General features: G+C 38.5%; 1 protein-coding gene across 2 annotated transcripts; it reads left to right on the top strand.

Moving 5' to 3' along the window:
• Positions 1-1,500: 1,500 nt before the first annotated feature.
• PABPC1 (poly(A) binding protein cytoplasmic 1) lies at positions 1,501-19,482 on the top strand. Of its 2 annotated transcripts, XM_076005122.1 has the most exons (16): positions 1,502-2,040; positions 2,151-2,379; positions 5,777-5,970; positions 6,165-6,280; positions 8,296-8,435; positions 10,023-10,117; positions 10,815-10,952; positions 11,132-11,227; positions 14,021-14,293; positions 14,544-14,634; positions 15,213-15,323; positions 15,409-15,563; positions 16,444-16,528; positions 17,607-17,737; positions 18,300-18,393; positions 19,030-19,482. In XM_076005122.1, exons 2-15 carry the CDS (start codon positions 2,187-2,189, stop codon positions 18,390-18,392), a joined length of 1,911 nt encoding a protein of 636 aa, XP_075861237.1. In that variant the 5' UTR covers positions 1,502-2,040; positions 2,151-2,186; the 3' UTR covers position 18,393; positions 19,030-19,482. The 2 variants fall into 2 exon arrangements, with proteins under 2 accessions (XP_075861238.1, XP_075861237.1); XM_076005123.1 differs by having other exon boundaries at positions 1,501-2,379; positions 8,296-8,426.
• Positions 19,483-27,367: the final 7,885 nt, after the last annotated feature.

The raw sequence follows: 27,367 nt of genomic DNA on the forward strand, positions 1-27,367 counted from the left end.
CATTCAGTGAATATATTGATGGATTGATCTTAACCACAGAGTTCTACTAGATTGAACGATTAGTGATTTATAATCAAAAGCCTATGTTTTACTTTTTTGCCTAATAAAGCACATGAGGCAACATGTTTTTCAAAAACATTATCCTCTTCCTAACAGGGGTAAAATAGCATTTATGTGGGATTCCACTGGTTTTTAATTCTAATTAAATGAGAACAGAAATAAAGTACCCAGTCCATAACTGGCAATATAGTTGGCAATGCATTAAAGTTTATTGAATTTAACAATGAATTGGGCAATCATTTAACTTCTTTGATACTGTTCCCTTAACAGTAAAATAAAGTTATTACTACTACTTGCTCCACCTCCCACACAAGATTGCTCTCAGGAACAAATGATAGCATGTTTATGCAAGTGCTTTAAAACTGTAAAAGCACATCACTACTTTCAAGCGGAATTGGTATGTTGAGGTGATGTCATTCCTACATCCGGTATTTTTTACAGCTATCAATTCATTAAATTTCGCATTACTATTAAAGCCCACAACTAATGTGCAAAATATTTATTTAAAATTATGCTGCTTAGACTCTCTCTAATTTTGTCTGGTTGCAAGGCTGTGGTGCCATATGCGAGTGACTGTGTTGTCACTCGTACCGTAAAGAAAAACACTCATTTTTCTCGAGGTCTGTTTCATAACGCGAAGACATGTCTGGCAGAAACAGCACGAATCAATGATCCCAACCTGGCACCTTACGATGATAAGCGATCAAAGCCCTCCAAAACAGCTACCCCAAATTAAAGCCACTGTGACCAACACAGCATCCAGTGCAGACGCCGAGCAGAGTCGGGCACGAAAACCGGAGGACAAGGAACGCAAGGCCCCTCCCCCCGGCGGACGCGCCGCGGGACCGCGACGGGAGTCCGGCGCCCACGACGGTTGGGGTCGCGGAGCGGGCGGCCGGGACCCGCGGCCAGTTGGGGTCAGCGAGCGACGCGGCCGTTGGGGACTCCAGCTCCCAGCAGGCACCGCTCCTGCGGCCGACGCGCGTGGCGGCGCTGCCCGCTGGGACTCGTAGTGCGGTCCGGGTAGGAGAAAGGAGGAGCCGCCCCTGGCTCCTTCCATGCACATTTCGGAAACCGGGCCTGGAGGGGATCACGCCGGCCCACTCGTGCCCGGCATCCCCGGAGGCGGGTGCTAGCGGAGCCGGGCGGGCAGCGGCGGGAACGGCCCCCGGCGGCTGAGCACGTGAGGGGTGGTTAGCGCGGAGGAACCCGGAAGCGCCGCGCACCGCCCACCGCCGCGGTGACGGGTTAACGCTCCTTCGGGTGGAGGTGGGGGCGGGGTGTGTGCCAGGAGGGGCAGTCCCAGTCGGCTCCTCCGAGGACCGCCCGCGAGCCGGTCCTCCCCTCCCCCACGGGGCCTACGCAGCGCGGGCCCCGCCCCCGACGCGGCGCGTGCGCAGAGGCCCCGCCCCTGCGCCCCAGCCCCACCCCCACACCCGCAGCAGCCGCCGCCGCCACCTCTCCCTTCCTCTCAGCTCTTTCCTCCTCCTGTTTTCTCTTCCCTCCTCCCCCTCGCCTCCTTTTCTCCTCCTCCTCCGGCGCTGACGCTCGCGTAGGGCCCTGGCGTCAGACGCGCGGGGGCGGGGCGAGTGCGGCGGGGGGTATAAGTAGAGGGTGCAGGAGGCGGTGCTTCCCCTTCTCCCCGGCGGTTAGTGCTGAGAGTGCGGAGTGTGTGCTCCGGGCTCGGAACACACATTTATTATTAAAAAATCCAAAAAAAATCTAAAAAAATCTTTTAAAAAACCCAAAAAAAATTTACAAAAAATCCGCGTCTCCCCCGCCGGAGACTTTTATTTTTTTTTCTTCCTCTTTTATAAAATAACCCGGTGAAGCAGCCGAGACCGACCCGCCCGCCCCGCAGCAGCTCCAAGAAGGAACCAAGAGACCGAGGCCTTCCCGCGGCCCGGACCGACACCGCCACCCTCGCTCCCAGCCGGCAGCCGGCAGCCAGCGGCGGCGGACCGACCCCGTTCTGCGGCCGTTGAGTAGTTTTCGATTCCGGTTGATTTTTGTCCCTTTGCGCTTGCCCCCGCTCCCCTCCCCCCGGCTCCGGCCCCCGGCCCCAGCACTCGCTCTCCTCTCACGGAAAGGTCGCGGCCTGTGGCCCTGCGGGCAGCCGTGCCGAGATGAACCCCAGCGCCCCCAGCTACCCCATGGCCTCGCTCTACGTGGGGGACCTACACCCCGACGTGACCGAGGCGATGCTCTACGAGAAGTTCAGCCCGGCCGGGCCCATCCTCTCCATCCGGGTCTGCAGGGACATGATCACCCGCCGCTCCTTGGGCTACGCATATGTGAACTTCCAGCAGCCGGCGGACGGTGAGCGCCGGGCTCGGCGGGCGGGCGGGCGGCCATGAGGCTCGGGCGGTGGCGGGCGGGCTAGGCCGGCGGGCCCGGGGGAGGGGGGAGTGAGGCAGGAGGGCATGTCACCCCCGGGTTCTGGCAGGGAGACGCTCGGGCGCCGACGCCCCCGGCCCGGTCACCGGGAGACGCGTTCCCAGTGCCCGCGGGGACCCGCGCAGCCGGCAGCCGCACGCCGGGCCACTTCCTCCTCTGCGACCATTTTCTCGGCCTCAGAAGCTCTCAAACTTTAGGATGATGACGCGATGGGAGGGTGGGTGAGATTCGGTTCTTCCACGGTACTCCCGCCGGTAGCGGCGAGATTTCGGGGCTTCAAGTGCCGGGTGAGAGGTGGAGGCGTTCTCGCCACCCCGGTCCCATGCCGGCGCTCCAGCCTCGGGAGGAAGTGCGATTCAGTGCTCGAAAAATACCACGTGTTGAACCCTGTAACCTCACAGGCCCGAGGCCTGGTCCTGCTGCTGGCCCAATCGCCTGGGGGAGCCACAAGGCCTTAGAATAAAGTTAATGTGGTGATATGTGGTGGTGGTCCTCAGGCTTGTGATTCCACTCTCAATAACTCATCAGTGACTGATGGATCAGAAATGCAATTGACCAATTATACGTGCATTGGGGGTTTTCCCTGAGATCAAGCATTTCTCTTCTATTAACAGGATGGGAGGAGGGGATGTGGAAGATGACTACATCGTAGGCCAGTTTTCTTAGAGAACTTAAATCATTTAATCATTAGGCCTTAGTTTCATAATACTGGCAATTTGTTTAGTATGTTATTTGTTCCCTTCTGAAATAGCTCCTGTGGTTTTGGGGGGTTTTTCTTAAAAACATACTCGCCAATTTTGGCTGTAAAATGTTACTTGTTAGTGTAATCTCAACTAGACCGTTCTTATCTGTAGCATTCGAGTGGTTAAAGTTTCTCCTTTCTAAAAGTGGTCCAGAATACCTGTAAATCTTGGGGAAGATTGAGTACAAACTAACCGAGACTAAATTGAGCTTGAAATCTATGGGGGGAATGCAGCTAATCTTGTGTTTTTATTTTGAAGTTAATTCACAAAGACAAAATTTGGCAAACAGATAAAGCTCTATGGCCTGATGAGTTGCTAGGATTTTTCTTTAACCTGAATCAATTGACTTCCAGAAGTCAGCTTCACTCCCAATTTCGCCCAATTTGGGCGAATATGGCCCAGTTTCGCCTTTTTTTTAATGGGCTGCTTGAATATATATCAAGTATTTTAAAGTAAAGGGGATTATTTTTTATTTTAGTAAAAAAGGTCTTAGGGATGGAATTTAAACTTCAGTTTCATTAAATTCATTCAGTAGAATTTAGATTAATGATCACCTTTTTACTAGGTAAAGTTGATAGATTTTGGGTGAGCAGAATATTGAGTGACACGGAGCCAAAAGTTGTAAAACTGTACTGGAGGTTTCCTGCCCCTCTGCTCTGTAAGCAGTAACTCCAAATACCATTTCATAACAGTCCTCAACTCTAGGCAAGATGTGTCACTGGATGTCAGATTAGGGAGGATAACTTTGGGGGTGGTAATGACAATATAAAGAGTTGGTAGAGAAAACTAGAATGGATTCCGGAGACCATAAAATGGTGTTACTCTTTCTAAACTTAACATTTTTAGATAAAAAAAACCAATTTTTAAAAATTTCTTGGGATTTGAAAAGTTGAACTTCAGGTTGCCATGGTTACAGTACACTACAAGTATTATCAGTGTCTACATGTAGACCAGTTTTGAACTGCTCAAAAGAAGGTAGCATTTTCCCATCGTCCATTTATTGGTCTTCTATCTGTGCAACTTAACATTTTCCCAGATAGTTTTTTTAGTGGATTACTTTTTCTTTCTTTCTTTATTGCTATATTGATGGACTTGTGGAATAGCTTCTGAAAGGGACCAGTATTCAATTTAATAGGAAGAGGTGACTCATTGAAAAGAAGCTCAAGCAAAGTCAGCTAAAAAAAAAACCAGGGGAACTGAGTAGGTGTGGTCAATTGATAATGAGCTGACAGCTGATTATCACTATATTCTAGAAACTGGAACTGGCTGGAAAATTTGTACTCACATGAGCATAGAGTTTGTGGAAATTGTTTCAGGACTTCAAATGGACTGTTTCTCCCATATTTAGGGACTAGTCTTTACTTAAGGGTATATTTTTCTATTTAGAGAGCCTTAACTTGTTTCTTTAATGGTACAAGTATACATAATTCAATCCTTTATAGACCCTGAAATTAATCAGGTGAATTTTGAAATTTTTAAGCACTGTCCAGAATAACTTGATTAAATAGTTAAGTAAATTGGTGATCAAAGATATAAAATTGATGTGTCAAGAAAGCGTTAAAAGTGAATTGTGGGCCGGGCGCTGTGGCTCACGCCTGTAATCCTAGCTCTTGGGAGGCCGAGGCGGGCGGATTGCTCAAGGTCAGGAGTTCAAAACCAGCCTGAGCAAGAGCGAGACCCCGTCTCTACTATAAATAGAAAGAAATTAATTGGCCAATTGATATATATATAAAAAATTAGCCGGGCATGGTGGCGCATGCCTGTAGTCCCAGCTACTCGGGAGGCTGAGGCAGAAGGATCACTCGAGCCCAGGAGTTTGAGGTTGCTGTGAGCTAGGCTGACGCCATGGCACTCACTCTAGCCTGGACAACAAAGGGAGACTCTGTCTCAAAAAAAAAAAAAAAAAAAAAAAAAGTGAATTGTGAGTATTGCAGATCTCGTATTTTTTAAGAATTCTGGAATATTATGCAATGAAGTATGTTTGACTTAGTTTTTGAGAGCATGGTTCAAATCTTGCTCTAGACTTTCATTGTTTTTTTTACATGGTAATAGGAAATTGTATCATTAATCACTGAAATTCCCCTACTCGGAAACTTGTTTTTTAAGAAATGGGCTAGTTTTTGTAAATTATTGTTAGTAATAAGCAAGGAAATGACCGATTTTAGCAAATAGGAAGAAGTTAAAATGCTTAAATCCATAAACTATCAATTTATAGTTGTCTGAAATCTTTTATATTGCTTATTAAATGGATTATATGTGAAGGAATCTTGGCTTTATGTTGACTAGAAATTAAGGGAAGAGATTCTTTCAGAAATTCATTAGTTAATCGCAATAAGGCATCCTTTCATGTATAGGAAATTTGGGGCTTCTGATATTTGTCTTTTCTTTTTGCATTATAAAATTTAAATATAGACAGATGTGTAATTGAAAAGGCCCAACATATTGAAGTTTAAAGGGGAAAAGTCAGCTGTCAGACCCATGTGCCCACCCATTCCCTCCCACCATACCTTATATAATCATAAGTGGTCAGTAAGAATTTTGAAGTAATATTCACTCTGAAAATGTCTTTCTTGCAGCGGAGCGTGCTTTGGACACCATGAATTTTGATGTTATAAAGGGCAAGCCAGTACGCATCATGTGGTCTCAGCGTGATCCATCACTTCGCAAAAGTGGAGTAGGCAACATATTCATTAAAAATTTGGACAAATCCATTGATAATAAAGCACTGTATGATACATTTTCTGCTTTTGGTAACATCCTTTCATGTAAGGTAAGCAAAAATATGACAGGCAAACATATTTACAGTGTTTAGCTACTTTTAGTTTAGTGCCTTAGTACTGTGCTGTTAATGGATATCTTTATTTCACAAATACTCAGGTTAGGTAGCTAACAGATAATCTCTGAACACTGGAAAATATTAAGTCAATAGCATATAATGAGAAATGGCTATACATTTTTTCCTAGGTGGTTTGTGATGAAAATGGTTCCAAGGGCTATGGATTTGTACACTTTGAGACACAGGAAGCAGCTGAAAGAGCTATTGAAAAAATGAATGGGATGCTTCTAAATGATCGCAAAGTGTGAGTATGACTATCTCGTTAATCATATTTCAGATCTGTTTTTAATAGTTCCACATCCTTCATTTTAAAAGTTAATATTTGTACTCTTAACAGACATTGGAGGGAAAATTAATAAACTACATCTTGATTTTATAATTGTGTTTTCTCCACATTGAATGTAACATTCAAGTGACAGTGGGTTTAATATAATTGACCAACATTCAAACCAAGAGAAAACAGGAGAAGGTAGGTAAACAGGGATTATAAAGCTTTCTTAAAATAAGTGCATTGTTGAAAAGTCAGGAATTCAGTCAAACTGAAATGTCATTCCTAATGTACTAATTAAATTACTTCATTTAATAGTTAAGGAAACTGGAGTTTAAAATAATCTGCTTTTATATACTAGTATGACAGACTGACAGCTGATACATACCCAGTGGGCTGAATTCACAGCCTACTCTTGTGGCCAGACTACTGATATTGCTCATTTATTGATTTGTAGTATAAGAATGAAGCAGAATTAAATCAGGTTTTCATGATTAACCTGTCCGGAAATATACTTGATTTTTCTTGAAGTATACATAATTTTAAAAGTTGCAAACTTTTAAAATTACTGACATTGATAAAACCCATTCTACAAGGCCATTTCTACTATAGTTTGGGATGCAGATTTGATTTCATGATTTGTCAAATGACAAATCTAAAAATTTTTGTCCTCAAGGTTAGTGGATTTCACTTAATCTGGGAAAATTCAGCTCATAAGGTCTTATTGTAGATGATGTAGGTTCTTGTTGATATGTAAACTGCAGTGATGGCATGCAAGTTGGATTTTGGTTTCAAGACAACTACTTTACTCTTTAAGGTCTGGTTGATGCATAAATCACTGCATCAGATAGTATGGTCTATGTCAATTCCATGATTAAGGAAAGAGTTTGTAATATACAACTCCTCAATAATGAACCGTGTTTGCCAAGGCTAATTCTTAGAAATCTTTTCTCTCATCTTTAAATGAGAGAAATACTCAGCATCATTAGTACTCACAAATGCCTTTCAGTAGCACTTTAGGAAAAATAAAGAATGCCCAACACTGATGGGATTCCGAAGTGATTTATTTGTTTTGAGTATAAAAATGATACAGCCCTCTTTGCAAATGGTTTGATTATATGTATAAATAATCTCAAGAGCATTTGTTTTCCCTTTGAATTACTGTGATTTTTGTAACTATCCTAAGAACAAATACAGGTTGCAGCATTACTAGTGCCTGTAGTCCCAGCTATACTAAGGTCAGGAGGATTGCTTGAGCTCAGGAGTTTAAGGTTATAGTGCAATATGATCATGCCTATTAAAGGTGCAGTACATTCCAACCTGACGAAAATATTAATAGACAACTTTCTCTTAAAAAGAAAAAGTTACAGCATTATTTACAGAAGCAGAAAGTTGTAATGTTCACAATGAAATACTATTCTTACATTGAAGACTATGAAATAGAGAAGCCCCACCATGTTATAGGGAGGATAAGGAAGTAAAACCATAGGTATGTTCACTAATGAATATTTTTGAACAGATAGAGAACTTATGCTAAAACTGATATTAGGTGGGATTATGGGAGATGGTTTTCCCATTTTATTTTACTGTGTATTACAATATTCTGTAACATGTTTAGTTTACTACTTTTATATTAAGGGAAAATTACACTTTTAATTTTTTTTTTTTTTTTTTTGAAAATGCTAAAGTTATACCAGGATTGGGAAGTTTAAATTTTTAGACAGTGGCAAAGAAAGTGCAAGGGGCACAGCAAAGATGAAAACTTTTCTTTAGGTCTTTTCATTGGTGTGTTATACACACTTTCATTTATATTGATAGAAGTGATACCTTTAACCTTGGGTTAGCTAGGGAACAGAAAGAAGTGCTCCTTTTTTGTGGTTGTTTAGATTCTGAAAATTTTTGGTAACAGTTACAGAATCAACCATCAGCCTTAATTAATCTGAACTTTATAAAATAGAATCTAATGTGACAGTCCTTACATATTTTATTAGATTTGTTGGACGATTTAAGTCTCGTAAAGAAAGAGAAGCAGAACTCGGAGCTAGGGCAAAAGAGTTCACCAATGTTTACATCAAGAATTTTGGAGAAGACATGGATGATGAGCGCCTTAAGGATCTCTTTGGCAAGTTTGGTAATGTGTCTGAATTAAATTTTTACACTCAAAGTTCAGAGTATTTACTCAACATTAATTTTGGCTAATTCTTTACACTAAAAAAGTAAATGAGGTGAGACTTACATAGTACTTAATATTGGTAGTTATTCAAATTAAGCTACTGGCCATTATATTACATAGTAGCATATAGATAAAAACCTATGCAGTTCATGATTTTCATTTTTATCAGTTTTTTTGTTTTCCTAATATCTGGTATATAGTTAATATGCAGGTTAGATTAAAGGTTAATAGCATTGGATTATCACAATTAAGATATGACTGAGTAATTACAACAGATTTTAAAAGGTTTTGCTGCATTAAGGTGTAGGATTTATGTACTTATAGATCCCATCTCATCAGGTATGCAGTTAACAAATCCAGCTTCCATGGAATGCAGTTTCTAGTTACAGGACAGTATAGCTGGCCAGCTTTTTAGTCTAGCCAGTCTTAGTAACATGTTTGAACAGTTTAAAACAATGACTTTCAAAGATGAAGCCAAAAATCCAGATTTTCCAGTGATACCTCCTTGGGATAACCTTCTGGATTCATAGGATCTTAAAAGAGTTTTTCCTTGCATTTCAAAGTAACTTTACAAAACATGATACTAATGAAATGTAAACCAGCCTGTCTTTAGGTAGATATAACAGATTAGAAAGTGTAAATTACAGGTGATTTGCTTGACCTTACCCTTTGCTTTCCTTTTGTTGAACTTAGAGGTGGCTTTTTTCTTTTTTGTAGTATGTCAAATAATAAAGAATTAGGAAATCTAATACTTTATTGCCAGGCTGACATGCTACATTGAAACCTCCAGTCCTTTGAACAAGTTGGTTGTTGTTAGCCACTTATCCCAAATGAACTATGTGAGTTGGCCACTAATACGTAAATATTTTTTTGACTTGTTTTGCATGGCAAAGATTTGAAGTATGGCCTTAGGACAGAGGCACATTCAAAAGAAACAGTTTATCTGTGTCTGTGCATCTTCCAAATTCTCTGTAAGCAAATGTGATTTTTAACCTCTTATGCCCCCACTTGCCTGAGATACCACCTGATACCACCTCAGTTAAGTATCTCTTCCTCTTGAGGGGTATGGGAGAAAACATCTTCAGTAACATGCCTCCTGCTGTAGGGTGATTCAGCTGTGTCTTACCAAAGGATCCAACCATGTACTATTCCTCCCCTCCTTATGGAAAATCAGATGGGCCAAGGCTTAAATTCTTACTTCTCAGTTCTCATAAATTAAAATTATTGGGTAAAAAAATGCAACTCTGTTTTGGACTAGAGCATAGAAGAAAACTTTTATAGCTGTTTAAAACATAACTTTTTACATGGAAAGAGGAGGTATCTTTTAAGGAATACCAAGTATCACTTTGTAGTAATGAATGGTCTTAGAGGAGAAAAGTAAGTGCCTGGGATATGGAAAGCTTGGAGGAGGAATCAATTTCTGGAGTCTTAGAATTTTTTTATCCCATTTTTTTTACATGGCTTTGTTTTTGTATGTTGAAATTTGACATGTATGAACTAAATGTTGTATGGAATATCTCTGAATTATTTAAAAAATTTTTTTAGGCCCTGCCTTAAGTGTGAAAGTAATGACTGATGAAAGTGGAAAATCCAAAGGATTTGGATTTGTAAGCTTTGAAAGGCATGAAGATGCACAGAAAGTAAGACTTAAATCTACTAATTAAATACAGTATGGTCTTTCTGTATTCAATAGGAAGAAGGGATATTGAGTTGATCCCCTGTTGAAATTTATGTACACACCAATGGCTATTTTATATATGTTCTTATTATTTTTCAATTATTTATATTTTATGCATTAGTTTGGAAAATATAAATTGAGAACCTATATTGTACCAAAACCTAAGATTTTGGTATGGATCTTTGTTCAGCTTTTGTAATTTAAAAATTTACTGTTAAAGAAATGGGCCAGGTATGGTAGCTCACCATGCCTGTAATCCTAGCACGCTGGGAGGCCTAAGTGGGAGGATTGCTTGAGCAGAGGAGTTCCAGACTATTCTGAGCAAGAGTAAGACCCCACTACTACTAAAAAGAAAAAATCCACCAAGCATTGTGGTGTGCGCCTATAGTCCATACTACTCAGGAGGCTGAGGCAGAAGCATCAATTAGAGCCCAGGAGTTGGAGGTTGCAGTGAGCTACAATGTTGTGACTGCACTCTACTCAGGGCAGCAGAGGGAGACTGTGTCTCAAAAACAAAACAAAACCAAGACAGCACCCTTCTACACACACACCCATTCTCAAAAAAAATTATAAATTTAAATTTAAAAAATTAACTGTTAAAGAAATGAACTAATATATTACAAGTTATTAATAGGAAGTTTTATGATTTTTTTTTTAAGGCTGTGGATGAGATGAATGGAAAGGAGCTCAATGGAAAACAAATATACGTTGGTCGAGCTCAGAAAAAAGTGGAACGGCAGACGGAACTTAAGCGCAAATTTGAACAGATGAAACAAGATAGGATCACCAGATACCAGGTTCATTTTTAATTGAACAAGCAAAATAAAACAAAAATAAGGAAACCTATTTTACATTCATTTCAGTTACTGCCAAGTAGCTGGGGTTTGAGAAAGGGAATAGGAGAAGAAACATGGGATAAAATAGTAGTATAAGTACCACTATGGTTTCCCTTTTCTAATAATTTTCTTCTTTTTAGGGTGTTAACCTTTATGTGAAAAATCTTGATGATGGTATTGATGATGAACGTCTTCGGAAAGAGTTTTCTCCATTTGGTACAATCACTAGTGCAAAGGTAAAAGCATATGGTGCATTTTTTTGAGACAAAAAATCCCCATGTGTAATATAAATTTCACATTAATATACCCACTAGAGTGTTTTCCTACTTTGTAAACAAATAGGCAAATAGTTTTCTTCCAGAAAAACATCAGGGTTTTTTGTTTTTTTTAAGAAATCAAGGTTTTGCTTCATCACATTCATTTGAAATAGATCTTGTAGACTTTTGGTAGTATACTTCCACAGATGATGATTTCTGAACTCTTTCCCAAGGAATGCTGCATTTGAGGACCATAATTTGATCCTCACATGATGTGCACTGTTCCATACTGTTAAATTAGTTATTTTACTAGTTTAAAGAAGGTGAATTATTAGGAAACTACTGTAGTTCTAATCTGTTCATTTACACAATTCATTCTGGGTAGTTAAACCTCAGCCTCCCCCCCCCCCCTCCACCTATGCACCCATGAAGGTAAAGATAAGAGGTCATATTACCTTTTACTTGGAACCAGAGATTAAGAAACACAACGTGTATAGGATGGATTACAGTCCAAATTCTGAAATTTTGATTTAAGAACCTGTACTCTAGATGTCTTTGGCCAGTGTCCGTGGTCTAAGAATCCCTCTGTATGCAAAGTTTTGTATGTATATAATTTCGTTTGTGTGGGGGAAGAGTGCACAGGAAAAAGTATAATTCACTAATATGCAGTGAACCTGTAGCTGGTCTTTCTACTCAGCTTTTCCTGACCACTCCAAGGGAGCTTCTATGAGAATGAGGAAATGTTAGGGGGCAAGGTAGGCGAATACAAGTAAAAATACAGGTGCAATGGTTTCCTCATGTTTCATTCAGCCTGTGCTTTTCTAAGAGTACCTGGAAGTGTGATAGAGTTTATTCCTCAATGTCTCTATCCTTAGTGTGTTCACTGAAAGTTGTTTAAATTGAGTATTTGTCAGTTTATTCTGTGTGTATAAAGCAGGCATGTTTTTCAAATAGAATCTTAAAGTCTATTTTAAAAGTCCTTTGTGGATTGTAATATCACTCACTGCTTGCAGAGAGGTGAAAAGGTTGGCAATAATTTATTCTGGAGGAGGAGGTCGTTATGTTAATTTAATAATTGCTGAAAACAGGTTTATCAAATAAGACAGAAGGGTGAAAAGTGACCCCTTCATTCCCCTATTTTCAGTCTGTACAAGATGCTGTTGCAATAATAAAAAAAAAGGAAAGAAGCCCTTGCAGTTTGGGTGTCCTTCTGGCTTATTTTCCATACTGTTTGTTCAAGCACCTTTTATATTGTATATAAACAGTATTTTAGAAAATGGGATCATACTGCATGAATAGTATATCTAGACCACATTTGTTTCAGGTATTTTTTTTCTAAGTGCCAGACATTCATGTAGTAGTTGTACCGTACTTTATTTTACCGTACCTGTATTGATAAACATTTGGATTGATTTCACGTTTCCACTGTTAGAACCATTGCTCTACTAAACATTCAAGTGTTCCTTCCACCCTTGCCTTCCTAAGTGCTAGAATTACGGATGTGAGCCACTGTGGTTGGCCCCTCAAATGTATTTTGTGTGTGCGTGTGTTGCTTTTTTTTTTTTTTTTTTATTCCGGCATATTATGGGGGTACAGATTTTAAGGTTTCAATAAATCCCCATTCCCTCCCTCCCCCAAAATGTATTTTTTTTGACTTAGTGATACGCTTTCAAGTGTTTACTAGTTTCACCTTTCCTTTGTATATATACTTTTAAATTTTTCTCTCTTTTTTTTTTTTCCTCCTTTCTATGGGCATGATGCTGAACCTTTGTATATTTTTATATGGGGTTTGTCTTTATTGATTTAGGGAGCATTTGTTTTACATTGCAAATATTTTCTCCATGGTCTTTCACTTAAGAGTTTTGTATCATTTTAGAAAGATTTTCTCTATTTTTGCATTTATGTTCAGACTCAGACTTTCCCCCTGGCACTTAATTAATGACTTCTCAGTGTGATATGAATGAACTCTACCTTAGTTTTTTTCATTTGTCCCAGTGCGCCTTGTACTGAATAGTCCAAAGTCTATCCTTTTTCCACTATTTTAAAATGTTAATTTAATGTACTAAGTTCCCATAATTGGATGGATATGTTTCTGGATTGTGTTTTATAAGCTACTTTTTTAGTTGCCATGCCATGAGCATACTGTTTAGTTTTTTATATATTGCTTATGTATATTGCTGGGCTACTGAGGGGTTCTTTGTATGTCTTCATTGATCATTTAAAAGATCTTTGTAGTCAGTTTTAGAAGCTTCCTATTGAGTGTTGTTAATACCGTAATATTTGTGGTCCCTTTGCACTTGAATGTGAAACCTTTATTTTAAAACGTGGATATTGTAAGGTTCAACTTTTTTTCTCAAAAGAGTAGTAAAACTAATCTTGTGGGTTTGAATTGCTAGAATAATCAAAATTTCATTAGGGATGTTTTTAATGGTGCCAGAAAGTCCATTTGTTAGGACTGGGATATTTAGGCAATTAAATTTTAATATTAAAAATCTAACATCAAATATCTAAAATCTTAAAAGATTGCCATTGTGTACCTCCACTTTTCTTTTAGCTCTCTTGGTTGGCTAGAATAATGCATATGTGTAGCTTCCCCTTAATATTTGGGTATTAAGGGAAAATTGTGAACTCCGGGTAAATAAAAGATGATTACAGCATTAACAGAGTTTAGTTATTTGGTACAATAACTATAATTAACTCTGATTGGCAGTGTTCTTTTTTATACTTCATTCTACCATTGCATTAACTTTTTTTTTTTTTCCTCTTTTATAGGTTATGATGGAGGGTGGTCGCAGCAAAGGGTTTGGTTTTGTATGTTTCTCCTCACCAGAAGAAGCCACTAAAGCAGTTACAGAAATGAATGGTAGAATTGTGGCCACCAAGCCATTGTATGTAGCTTTAGCTCAGCGCAAAGAAGAGCGCCAGGCTCACCTCACTAACCAGTATATGCAGAGAATGGCAAGTGTACGAGCTGTGCCCAACCCCGTAATCAACCCCTACCAGCCAGCACCTCCTTCAGGTTACTTCATGGCAGCTATCCCACAGGTAGGTTTCTGGAAGGAATGAGAACTTTATAAAGGTTTTCATATTTGGTCATTTCTAGTATGTTTTTTGTCCCCTCTCCTCCCCAAAATAATGGAGCCTCAAGATGAAAACATTCTAAGGAGACATGTGAATTATGACTGAATTGGAAAAAGATGCTTGAACATGAGGGCCTGGAAATGTTTTGAGGACACACTACTGTTTACATTATTTGTTTTTTCACCTGATCAATTCACTTCCTTCTTTTCCATAGACTCAGAACCGTGCTGCATACTATCCTCCTAGCCAAATTGCTCAACTAAGACCAAGTCCTCGCTGGACTGCTCAGGGTGCCAGACCTCATCGTAAGCCTTTTTTTTTCACCCCCCCTCTCAATTAAGGTCGGGATTGGTTGAAAATACATATGAGGCAAGTTAGCTGTTCAAGTTCAGTGGTATGTTAACGGTTGCTTTTCATAACTTATGGTCGTGGATGTTATTTTGGGGAATCTAGCATAAAAAAAACAATGTGTCACCATTCCTGTCTTAGTGAGATAGTGATATCTATACTGGCTTTTCCCTTTGTAAAAATTTTGGGAATGATATAATTCTTAATTTCATAATAAGTGAGTCAGTATTTCTTAAAGATCTTGTTCTTTCTAATGATGGAAGAGCATTGGGGTCCTGGCATTTTAAGTCTTGCCCTGTTGAAACAGTGCTGTGTCCCAGGAGCACTTGGAATTTTATCATCTATCACCTTTCTGATACATATAAGTACTTATATGAATTAATATTTTCATTTACTGATGGCTCTGATCTGATAAGTCTGGGAAAATAGCAAGTGGGTTTATATTTGGTCACTTTCAACCTTTGTACGAACCTCAGCTCTAAAAAGTAGCATGAGCACTTTGACTCAGTAAGTATATCTGTATCTTTAAATGCAGCATTCCAAAATATGCCCGGTGCTATCCGCCCAGCCGCTCCTAGACCACCATTTAGTACTATGAGACCAGCTTCTTCCCAGGTTCCACGAGTCATGTCAACACAGCGTGTTGGTGAGTTTTAACTCTTTCTGTAAAAAATTGATCTCCAGTTTGAAATAGCAAGATAAAAATACATAACTGTGTTTTTATTTTTTAGCTAATACGTCAACACAGACAATGGGTCCACGTCCTGCAGCTGCTGCTGCTGCAGCTACTCCTGCTGTCCGCACCGTTCCACAGTACAAATATGCTGCTGGAGTTCGTAATCCTCAACAACATCTTAATGCACAGCCACAAGTTACCATGCAACAGGTGTGGATTTAATGATTTCTTTGCAATAATGACAGTCTTTGGTTGAAATAAAAAATTTGTGGCAGGCTGGGCACGGTGGCTCACACCTGTAATCCTAGCACTCTAGGAGGCTGAGGTGGGCAGATTGCTCGAGGTCAGGAGTTCGAAAACCAGCCTGAGCAAGAGCCAGACCTTGTCTCTACTATAAATAGAAAGAAATTAATTGGCCAGCTAACATATATAGAAAATAATTAGCTGGGCATGGTGGCCCATGCCTGTAGTCCCAGCTACTTGGGAGGCTGAGGCAGTAGGATTGCTTGAGCCTAGGAGTTTGAGGTTGCCAGCCATGAGGTTAGGCTGACGCCACGGCACTCACTCTAGCCTGGGCAACATAGTGAGACTCTGTCTCCAAAAAAAAATTTTTTTTGTGGCAACTGCATGATATGAAAGCTTAAGCTGTCTGGAACATTTTGTTAACTGATAATAAATAGTATATGAAAATTTCTTATGTCTTATAGGAATTAGACAAGCAACTAGCAGTCTCCACCCTGAATTTCTTCAGTAGTTTTGAGAGTTTTGTTTGGTGTAGTTAGTTGTAAGGAAGAAATGATTGAAGAAAAGTTGAGTTTGACTATGAGATTGGGCTTTTTTGCTGACCCTGCAATCAGAACTGATGATAAAATAAAAGAGTCATGGTAAAAAAGAATGAAATTAGATCAAATGTGAACATATTTGAGCATATAGGTGTTGATAGCTACCTTAGCCTGTATTTCTAACTCACTAAACTTCTCTTAATCATGTGTAAATGGCAGTCTTTATCACTTCAGTGATTGTCCATTGATTACTATTTGTATTTGCCTTCCATACTTTAAACTTAAGAGTTTTCCTATTTTATATCTAGCCTGCTGTTCATGTACAAGGTCAAGAACCTTTGACTGCTTCCATGTTGGCATCTGCCCCTCCTCAAGAGCAAAAGCAAATGTTGGGTAAGTACCTTTGTCCTCCTGCCTAGTTAGTACAAAAAGACTAGAAAATATAAAGATATCTTAGACACACTTTGCACCTAAAAATGACAGGGCAGTGGAATTTATCTGAATTGACGAATGATTGTGATGGCACATTTGGTCTGCCTAACTAACACACTGACTGGCACATTAGAAAAAAATTTTTTTTCTTGATGTCACAGTGTTTTATTATGAAAACTTTGGAAACAAAATGATCATTTCTAATTTAATGAAAAATGTTATTTTTTATTTTTCTATGCATTAATTATATGCAACTTGAAATAGTTCTCAGAGCTCCCAAGGTGAAGAGACATGCAAGTTACATTTGCTTTACAAGGCTCTGGGCTCAAAACTAGTGTTACTTAAATACAACTCACATGGCAGTTAATGTGTTAAAATACTGGAAAGCTAATAAAGAAGGGTAGTGGTAGTAATGGATAGGGTATTGGGGCATTACTTACCATGGACCCTACTCCATTTTGGGGAGGAGAAATTTGAACCATATAAAAGGACAACTTTGAACTTTGCCCAAGCATAGATTTATCCTAATGGTAACATAGTTTAATTGGCAAACTGATAATGCCTAGAATTAACAGCCTTGTGGTGGGTTGTACTGTTCTTCTGAATGACATAGGAAATTAGGACATAATATGCTATATACATAAGATTCTTAAACTCCAATTTAATGAGTGCCATTAAAATTTTCTTTAGCACTCTGGGAGGCTGAGGTGGGTGGACTGCTTGAGGTCAGGAGTTCGAAACCAACCTGAGCAAGTACAAGACCCCGTTTCTACTATAAATAGAAAGAAATTAATTGGCCAACTAATATATATAGAAAAAAAAAATTAGCCATGCATGGTGGCGCATGCCTGTAGTCCCAGCTACTCGGGAGACTGAGGCAGCAGGATTGCTTGAGCCCAGGAGTTTGAGGTTGCTGTGAACTAGGCTGACACCACGGCACTCACTCTAGCCTGGCAAACAGAGCCAGACTCTGTCTCAAAAAAAGAAAACAAAACAAAAATGTCTTAATTGAAGGAGTTTTTAAATGTTTTTGTTCTAGGTGAACGGCTGTTTCCTCTTATTCAAGCCATGCACCCTACACTTGCTGGCAAAATCACTGGCATGTTGTTGGAGATTGATAATTCAGAACTTCTTCATATGCTTGAGTCTCCAGAGTCTCTCCGTTCTAAGGTGATTTAAATTTATCATTTGTCTAGTTGCCTCTTATACTGTATATTTAAGGTTTTTTATAGGAACCTCTCTGGAATATTTACATAGTGCGTTATCCATACCATGTACATTAAGAGCTTTATAAATATTTGTAAATATTTTAATAATTATTTATAAATAATTTTTATAAATAATTGTAAATCTGCATAATAACATCACACTATTACCCCATTTTATGGATAGGGAAACTGAAACAGGTTGAATAATTTTTCTAGCACTTATATAGCTAGTAAGTGGGAGAATTGGATTCAGATCCAGTCAGGTGCTGATACTTGTCAACTTTTTTTAGTTTTTGATCGGGAGAATAAGAACTGTGAGGGGATTTCATAATTGTAGGATAGTGGTGCAATGGGCCCAAAAGGGCATGGATATAGTTGTAATGCTTTGGGATTTTTAAAATTACAGTTCTTTCCACTTTCATTTGAGGAAAGGAGTTTGTGTTTGTTGAGAATTTGTACATCAGTTTTTGAAACTCTATTTCCAGTTACTGCTTTTATAAGCCAACTTGTTTTTCTTTTTTTAGGTTGATGAAGCTGTAGCTGTACTACAAGCCCACCAAGCTAAAGAGGCTGCCCAGAAAGCAGTTAACAGTGCCACTGGTGTTCCAACTGTTTAAAGTGAGTTTTTCCCTTAGGTTTAATTATTTTAAGCTTCTTTTATAACAGTTTGTTGAGCATATTTTGAAACATACATAGCAAAAATTCATGTTACAATTAATGTAAATAGTGCTAATTTTCAAAGAGAAGTAGAAATATAGACAAAATGAAGAAAATTTTACCTGTTACTGTGGTGTTAACTTGCTTTTAAAAAATCTTTAAAAAGATTTTGTACAGTAGTTTGTATTAAGCAGCCTATAACAGGACCTGGCTTTTGTAGTTTTGTATCTTTCCTTATTGGGTGGTGGCTACACCAGTTGTCCATGGGCCTTTACTGTTGCCTTTCATTACTGTCAAGAAACAGGGTGGTGTAGCTGCACAGCTGTGTTCAGCTAGGATCAGGACCAGGGATTGGCAAACCTTTTCTATAAAAGGACCAGATAGGAAATATTTTGGGTTTGTGGGTCATGTTGTCTGTGTTGGAATTACTCTTCTCTGATGTTAACAGTGTAAAAAAGCAGCCGTAGACAGTATGTAAAGAAACGCTATGGCTGTGTTTCAACAAAGCTTTATTTATGGAAACAGACAGCACATTGCATTTGCTACTGACAAGTGCCAGTATTGGCCATCTTAAATTTTTTTTTTTTACATTTACAGATTGATCAGGGACCACGAAAAGAAACTCGTGCGTGCTTCACCGAAGAAAAATATCTAAACATCGAAAAAACTTAAATATTATGGAAAAAAAACATTGCAAAATATAAAATAAATAAAAAAAGGAAAGGAAACTTTGAACCTTATGTACCGAGCAAATGCCAGGTCTAGCAAACATAATGCTAGTCCTAGATTACTTATTGATTTAAAAACAACAAAAAAACCACAAAAAAATAGTAAAATATAAAAACAAATTAATGTTTTATAGACCCTGGGAAAAAGAATTTTCAGCAAAGTACAAAAATTTAAAGCATTCCTTTCTTTAATTTTGTAATTCTTTACTGTGGAATAGCTCAGAATGTCAGTTCTGTTTTAAGTAACAGAATTGATAACTGAGCAAGGAAACATAATTTGGATTATAAAATTCTTGCTTTAATAAAAATTCCTTAAACAGTGCATGGCTTTGCTTTTTTCATTTTAATTCTCTTTGTAATTGACATGCATAAATAGGTAATATCTTAATGGTGCTGAACTGGATGTAGCTGACAGAAGAATCTTGTTTCATGAAAAATGTACTGTTGAAGTCAAGGGTGTCTGGGTTTTATGTAAAAAGGGCACAGTCCTATTGCATTTTGTGAATTTAGATTTCCATAGTAATTCTTGAACCAATCTGTATTTGTTAAATGTTCATAATATTTTATGTACAAAACTGGTAGCCATTAAGTTTTTTGGTTTTTTTTTGAGACAGTCTCACTCTGTTCAGGGAGGGAGGATTGCTCAAGGTCAGGAGTTCAAGACCAGCCTGAGCAAAGAGTGAGACACCATCTATACTAAAATTAGAAATTAATTGGCCAACTAAAAATATATAAAAAAAAATTAGCCGGACATGGTGGCCTGTGCCTGAAGACCCAGCTACTCGGGATTGCTTTAGCCCTGGAGTTTGAGGTTGCTGTGAGCGAGGCTGACACCACGGCACTATAGCCAGGGCAACAGTGAGACTCTGTCTCAAAAAAAAAAGAATCCTCCTGCCTCAGCTTCCCAAGTAGCTAGGGTAAAACGTAGAAGCTACCACCCCCAGCCACTTTTTAAAATTTTTTGTGGGGTCTTGCTATGTTGCCCAGGCTCATCTCAAAACTTGTGAGCCACAGTGCCTAATATTTATCAACTATTAAAATTACCCCAATTTATCACTGTATTGAGGGTTCTAACCTTGATCATTGGCTTAAACCCTTATTTATATGGTATGAAACAGTAACAACTGCTAATGTATCTTTGGAGAAAAGGATGTAGGTAATATTTATAGGCTTTGATAAAATTTTTATATTGATTAAATGACAAGTTATTAGTTTTAAACCCTATTGTTGAAAGGTCTTTAATTTGGTAGTTCATGATTGTGACTTAATTTCAGTATACCATTCCATAAGATAGATTTAGATCTGGCCTGGGGCCCAGGATACCTGCATAAAACTAATTACAGGCAATTTGTACTTTTGAAAAAATGCTCTGGTTTTAATCTCTGTCCCATTCTCTACATACTACTGCCCGAATTAGCTAAATTGCACACGTGGTTATCTTGAGTCATGCTAGAAACAGTTATATTGTCTTTGGGATTAAATAAATCCAAAAAATAAAACCCTAGCTTGTGACAATGATAACTCTCCTTGCTGATGAAGAAGCCTTGTGAAGGAAACCTCTGTACCTAGAATGCTTTTCACTTTGGCTTCCTCTTTAAATTCGAGATACACAAACCCCACTCCCTGTGGCCAAATTCTGCTACTAGTGGGTCTTGCGGTCATTTTGCATTTAGTCTGGCCTCCCCTTCATGGGGGCGACAGTTCATTGAGACGGTTTCTTTTGGGTCTGTGAAAGATTTTCTTCAATACTTGAGGCAGAAAAGTATATAACATATTTTTCAAAGTTTTAATACAACATGGTTCACATTTTGAGGTTTTAAAAGTATAGTTTGAGAAACTTTAGAAGTTGAATCCGTAAGTTCCTATACTAGTTCCAAAATCAAGTGTCGCAGGTAGAGTTTACACAGAGTAGTTTTCTTTGTGTGTTCGGTTGTTGGAATTAAGTATTTCTAGTGCGGTATGAAGTTAAGTCATGTTCATATGTTCTTGAAATGTCTTCATTTTCTTAGGCTATGTAACAAATGACTGTTGGGCAGTAGCCTACACATCTGTAAAGTAAACCTTTGTGATCTTGGAGGAATTGTTCTAGGGAAAATTAACATAGTCAATCCTCATTATGTGTGGGTTCTGTGTTTGCAAATTTGCCTACCCAAGTTTATTTGTAACTTCAAAATCAGTGTTCATGCTGCATTCATGGACACATACAAAGCAGCAAAATATTTCAGTCACCTGACATACACATGTACCCAGATGAGCTAGTGATATATTTAGTGCTACATTCTTCACATTTTTTGGATTTTTTTTTTTTTTTTTGCTATTTTGCTGTTTAATATGACCCCCAAGTGTAGTGCAGAAGTGCTGTTATTCGTGAGCACAAGAAGGATGTGATAACACCTTATGGAGAAAATGTATGGGTGTTAGGTAAACTTTTTTCAGGCATGAGTGATGGGTCAGTGCTCTTGGCTCTGTACTCAAATGTTAAATAAGGTATCTTTTTCTTTTTTTTTTTTTTGAGACAGTCTTGCCTTGTTGCCCAGGCTAGAGTGAGTGCGGTGGTGTCAGCCTAGCTCACAGCAACCTCAAACTCCTGGGCTCAAGCAATCCTGCCTCAGCCTCCCAAGTAGCTGGGACTACAGGCACGTGCCACCGTGTCCGGCTAATTTTTTCTATATATATTAGTTGGCCAATTAATTTCTTTCTATTTATAGTAGAGACATGGTCTTGCTCTTGCTCAGGCTGGTTTCGAACTCCTGACCTTGAGCAATCCGCCCACCTCGGCCTCCCAGAGTGCTAGGATTACAGGCGTGAGCCACCGCGCCCAGCCTAAATAAGGTATCTTAACAGAAATAAATAAAACAAGGTTATGTATTGGTCAATTCATGAAAATGTGACAGGTTCACTAGACCCTAGCCCTGTATTTCCCCTCAGGGCAACAATTAGTATAGTTGACTATCCTTTATCTGAAATGTTTGGGACCAGAAGTGTTTCAGAATTTTTGGATTTTGGAATATTTGCATATACATGAGGAAATACCTTGGAAATGAGACCCAAATCTAAATACAAAATTCACTGGCTTCATACACATCTTATAGCCTGAAGGTAATTTTATATAATATTTTAAATTTTGCTTCAAGTGCTGTATAAATACAAGACAGAAATATAGGTCAACTTACTTTCAAATACTAGGTGATAACCTTATCCTCTGACCATTGCAATCATGACAGGTTTGGAAAAGATTGCATTATCTACAAAGGCAGAAAAGCTACAACTTATTTTGTTACAGACAATATCCATAGAAAATAACATGGGATATTCATAAGCTCTAATATTTTCTGTAGAGAAAAAGCTCTTCTCAGTGGAAGTAAGGAATATTTGTATTTTTCAGAAAGATCCCACAGAATGCATAATCATTGATGAGATATATGTGAACAGCTGGATTTATGGTTGGTGATTGGTTTTTGTTTTGATATCCCCCTCAAGTAAAATAATGTGTGGTACATGGAATATTTTTTATTATGCCCATTTCAAATTGCCAAGAAGAGTGCCAGCCTGATATTCAAAAAATTTTATTTTACTTTTTTTTTTCTTAAAATCGAAGTTTAGCTGTCCCAGCTGTGATCCCTGGGCAGCTGTTGCAAGCCCCAGGTGGGTCCAGAAATTTTTATCAGTTCCTGAACATTAATATTTCCCAAGGTATTTAAATCGATAGAATTTTTTTTTTTTTTTTTTTTTTTTGAGACTCAATCTGTTTCCTGGGTAGAGTGCCGTGGCTGTCAGCCCAGCTCACAGCAACCTCAAACTCCTGGGCTCAAGCAATCCTCCTGCCTCAGCCTCCTGAGTAGCTGGGACGACAGGCATGCGCCACCATGCCTGGCTAATTTTTTCTATATATTTTTAGTTGGCCAATTAATTTCTATTTTTGGTAGAGATGGGGTCTCACTCTTGCTCAGGCTGGTTTTGAACTCCTGACCTTGAGCAATCTTCCACCTCGGCCTCCCAGAGTGCTAGGATTACAGGCGTGAGCCACTATGCCCGGCCTAAATCAATAGAAGACACCATTTTCTTAAGCACAAAATTATAATGTAAAATGAAATCAAGTGCCAGAGTATATTCTAAGCACCTGCCCTTTCTATTTTTAACTTAATTTTTAAATACATCTAATTTTTTATAAATATTCATAAAAATTGGCGACTGTTCTTCATAATACCAATTGTGATGCACTGGTAACTTGGGTGGGAGTACATTGTGGCCAACAAGGAAAATTGTAAAATAGGTGCCTGAGGAACCAGGCTGATGTGCACTAAAAAAAAAAAAAGAACAGGGGCACCTGTATAGAGCAGTGATTCCTAAGATGGGGGGCATGTGTAGTTTGAAAAATCATAGATTCATCTTTTTGAACAATGAAAGAAATGCCTGTTTTTGCATCAATAATTACAACTGATTGAGCATATGTTACATGTTTACATATCAAGTGAAATCTTTACATGCACTATTTCATTTAATTCCTAGAACCACCTATGAGATTGGTTCAGTTAATATACTCAACATTTTGCAGATGAGGAAACAAGCTTTAAATAAGTGACTTGGCAGAAGTCACACAGTAAATGGTGGAGCTGGCTTTGAATCCAGGCCTACAGGCTCTATAGAGTTCATGCTCTTAGGCCCTGCGTAAATTGCCTAAAAATTACAAAAAGTAAATGTCCATAAAAATCTTAGGTACTTGGACTACCTTTAGCCTGAGGAGTGGGGGGAGGAACATAGCAAATTTTTATGCTTATTGAAGCATGCCAAAACATAAGATGCTTTTGTTATGTCATATTTTAAGGCAGCCAAAAGGAACGAGAAAGTCATTGTCTTTTTTTTTTTTTTTGAGACAGAGTCTGGCTTTGTTGTCCAGGCTAGAGTGAGTGCCGTGGCGTCAGCCTAGCTCACAGCAACCTCAAACTCCTGGGCTCAAGCAATCCTGCTGCCTCAGCCTCCCGAGTAGCTGGGACTACAGGCATGCACCACCACGCCTGGCTAATTTTTTCTATATATATTAGTTGGCCAATTAATTTCTTTCTACTTATAGTAGAGACAGGGTCTTTCTCTTGCTCAGGCTGGTATGGAACTCCTGACCTTGAGCAATCCGCCCGCCTTGGCCTCCCAAAGTGCTAGGATTACAAGCGTGCCCCACTGCTCCCGGCAAGAAAGTCATTGTTTAGAAGAAAAACGTCTTTATGCTGGGTATAAAATTCTAAATCAGAATATTTTCCTTCTTCTGAACATCTTGGACTGCCTGGGAATATCAAACATTCCTTTGGTGACCCTGTGATCATTTTCCTGAGCTTGTTCATATTCCTGTTCTAGGTTCTCCTAGAATTGATAGATAGATGTAATTAAAACCTTTCAGTTATCAGAGTTTTTTTTATAAGACCTGCAGAATTAATGATCTGACCTTGTATCACACTTCTGTGCCAATTAGGAAGATGTCAACCTTTTCTCAACAATTATTAAAAAATGTATTGGATAAAACACCTATTACTCCTACTAACGAAGAAATTTCCAACAAATGGGGCATGTTTTCTTTCAGATGAGTAACAGACTGTTAAGTAGCAAAGCCCAGTCTAGAACTCTTGGCTCTCTGACTATAGGGTCTGTGCTATTAACTTTTATTTTTCTTGCTAATTCTTTATGCAGATAGGAATTTTAAAAAACATTTTATTTACCAATTATGTTAATGGATAATAACTTTTAAAAGACATTTTTAAATTGTCTCTTAAGCTTAGCTTTTGTGTGATCTCAGATGGAAATGACTGATACGTGTTTTGTGCCACGTGAGTGTAAACATAGGTGGTGTTGCAGGTCTTCCCTTGGAGAAACAAACCAGTGGACCTAAGGAGAGATGGTCTTATTTACCATGTGTGAATGCAGCTAGAAGACTTTAGCATGCCATAAACAAGCTGCTCTTGGAGCATTTCCTTCTCATCACATCTTGATACGTGGCAGTTCGCGACCATCACCCTTTGTCTTGCCTTGGGCTTTTAAAAAATTAATTTTTGTTTTTACTATACCCAGATTTTACTTTTGCATAAATTTTATTTATTTTTCATTTTTTTATCAAGGTATCATTTATATATGGCTGAGTATAAAAATCTAAAGAGGACAGCTTTATAATTTCTGACCCGTATTTAGATCCATGTCATCACCCATGTAAAAATACAGAGCATTTTCAGCACCTCTGAAGATTCCCTTCTGCCCCCACTCAGTTAATGTTTGCACCCTTAATCACTCTTTCTACCTCTATCACTATACATTTGTGTTAGCTGTTTTGAGCTTCATATATTTGAATTCACATATTCACATTCATGTCCTTGGCTGCTTTTGTCCAACATTACATCTGTGAGATTTACCCATATTGTGTGTAGCAGTTATTAGTGCTTTTGCTGTGTAGTACTCCATGTATGAATATACCACAGTTTATCCATTCTATTGATGATGAAAACTTGGGTTTTTAGTTCTTGGCTGTTAGGAAAAAAGCAAGCTTGTGACTAGACCTCACAGTAAGACAGCAAGCAGGATGTTATGTGCTGCAGTGATAATTGCTCTGCTAAGGCACCAGCAAACTACAACTTGATTTATTACATTGAAATGAGGCCAGAAGCTCCACAGACAATGTAACATTGATAATTGCAGGACAATCAATGTGTTCATATTGATTCTCAAACAAAGGGAAAATGTCTTCAAAAGCTCTGCAGAATCAGAGTAAGTCTTAAAATGTGGACTGTCACTGTATTAATAAAATTAAATATCTTGAAATGTATACAATTACTATTACTTTGTGATTTTAAAACAAATCCATATATAACTTCCTTTCTCTTTATTCACCTTTTCTCAAACTTTAGGAAGGGCTTTTGCTATTTGATGAAGGAGAAAGAGGCTACAGCTATAATGACAATTACAATGAAGGTGATTCAGAGATGTGCACTGAAATCCATCCCTGATGTTAGGAACTTAGATGGGGGTGACACTTCAGCAAAATGGAAAAAGTGGATAGCGGAGCCAGACCTATCTCTGTAAGAGCATAAGGGTAGGGGCATGACTGATGATTCTCGCTAGCTTTAGTGCTTGTCACATAGTAGGTATTCAGTAAATACTTGTTGAATGAATTGTTCAAAATCAAATACCATTTTTTCTCAGGTTATGAATTTCTGAAATTAGAAACTGATTACTTGAGAGATGGTATACTTTTTTATTTTTTTACTTTTCATTGAAATAATCTCAAACTTGCAGACAATTAATTATAAGACTAGTATTAAGAATTTTTACATACCCTTTACCCAAATTCACCAATATTTATTATTTTGCCACATATGCTTTTTCATTCTTCATACATATTTTTTCTGAACGATTTTAGAATAGATTGCATATATCATTTCCCTTTACCTCTTAATACTTACCTGTGTATCTCCTAAGAACAAAGATATTCTTTTCTACACAGTTACTTACAGTAGTTAGATTCAGGAATTGATGCAAAACTTAGCCTCAGATCTCAATTTTGTCAATTCCTCTGATAATGTCTTTTAGGGAATTTTTTCCTTCCAGTCCAGGATCATGTTTTACATTTTGTTTTTTTCTGTTTTGGTTTCTTTAATCTGCAACAGTCCCTAGGCCTTTTCTTTGCTTATGTGAAATTGACCCTTATTTTATAAATGTTCTTTAGTTTGGGTTTGTTGGCTGTTTCCTTAAGATTAAATTTCCGGTGATGCATTCCCAACCCAAATAATGTCGCATCCTTCCTAAGGTGTCACATCCAGTGCACACTATGTTCATCCACTCCTCACTGGTGATCACTTTGGTGTTTTTGGTTTTGTATTTTTATTTTATTTATTTTTTCCAGTTTCATGCTGGACAAGATTTGGTGATCACTTTGGTCTGGTTTTTCTACAGTAGAACTACTGTTTTACCTTCTGTAACTAATTAGCAATCTGTGGAGAGACACTTAGAGATAATACAGATATTCTGCTCCTCATCAACGCCCCCCCCACACACACACACATTTAGCATTCATTAATTATTCTTGCTTGGACTTGCCTTTACTAGAATGGTTGAAAATGGTGGTTTTCCAATTTCACAACTCCATTCACACGTATCAGTTGGTACAAGGAAAGGCACCTCCCCACACTTATTAGCTAATTGATTGATCAGTATGAACTCATGAATTTCTG

The sequence above is a fragment of the Microcebus murinus genome, chromosome 7, assembly GCF_040939455.1.
Source record: "Microcebus murinus isolate Inina chromosome 7, M.murinus_Inina_mat1.0, whole genome shotgun sequence".
NCBI classification, from domain to species: Eukaryota; Metazoa; Chordata; class Mammalia; order Primates; family Cheirogaleidae; genus Microcebus; species Microcebus murinus.

Coding starts and splice junctions, on each gene's coding strand:
- PABPC1 (XM_076005122.1), top strand. CDS start 2,187: ATGAACCCCAGCGCCCCCAGCTACCCCATGGCCTCGCTCTACGTGGGG. Junction 5,971..6,164: donor GTAACATCCTTTCATGTAAG/GTAAGCAAAAAT, acceptor ATTTTTTCCTAG/GTGGTTTGTGATGAAAATGG. Junction 14,294..14,543: donor TCATGGCAGCTATCCCACAG/GTAGGTTTCTGG, acceptor TCTTTTCCATAG/ACTCAGAACCGTGCTGCATA.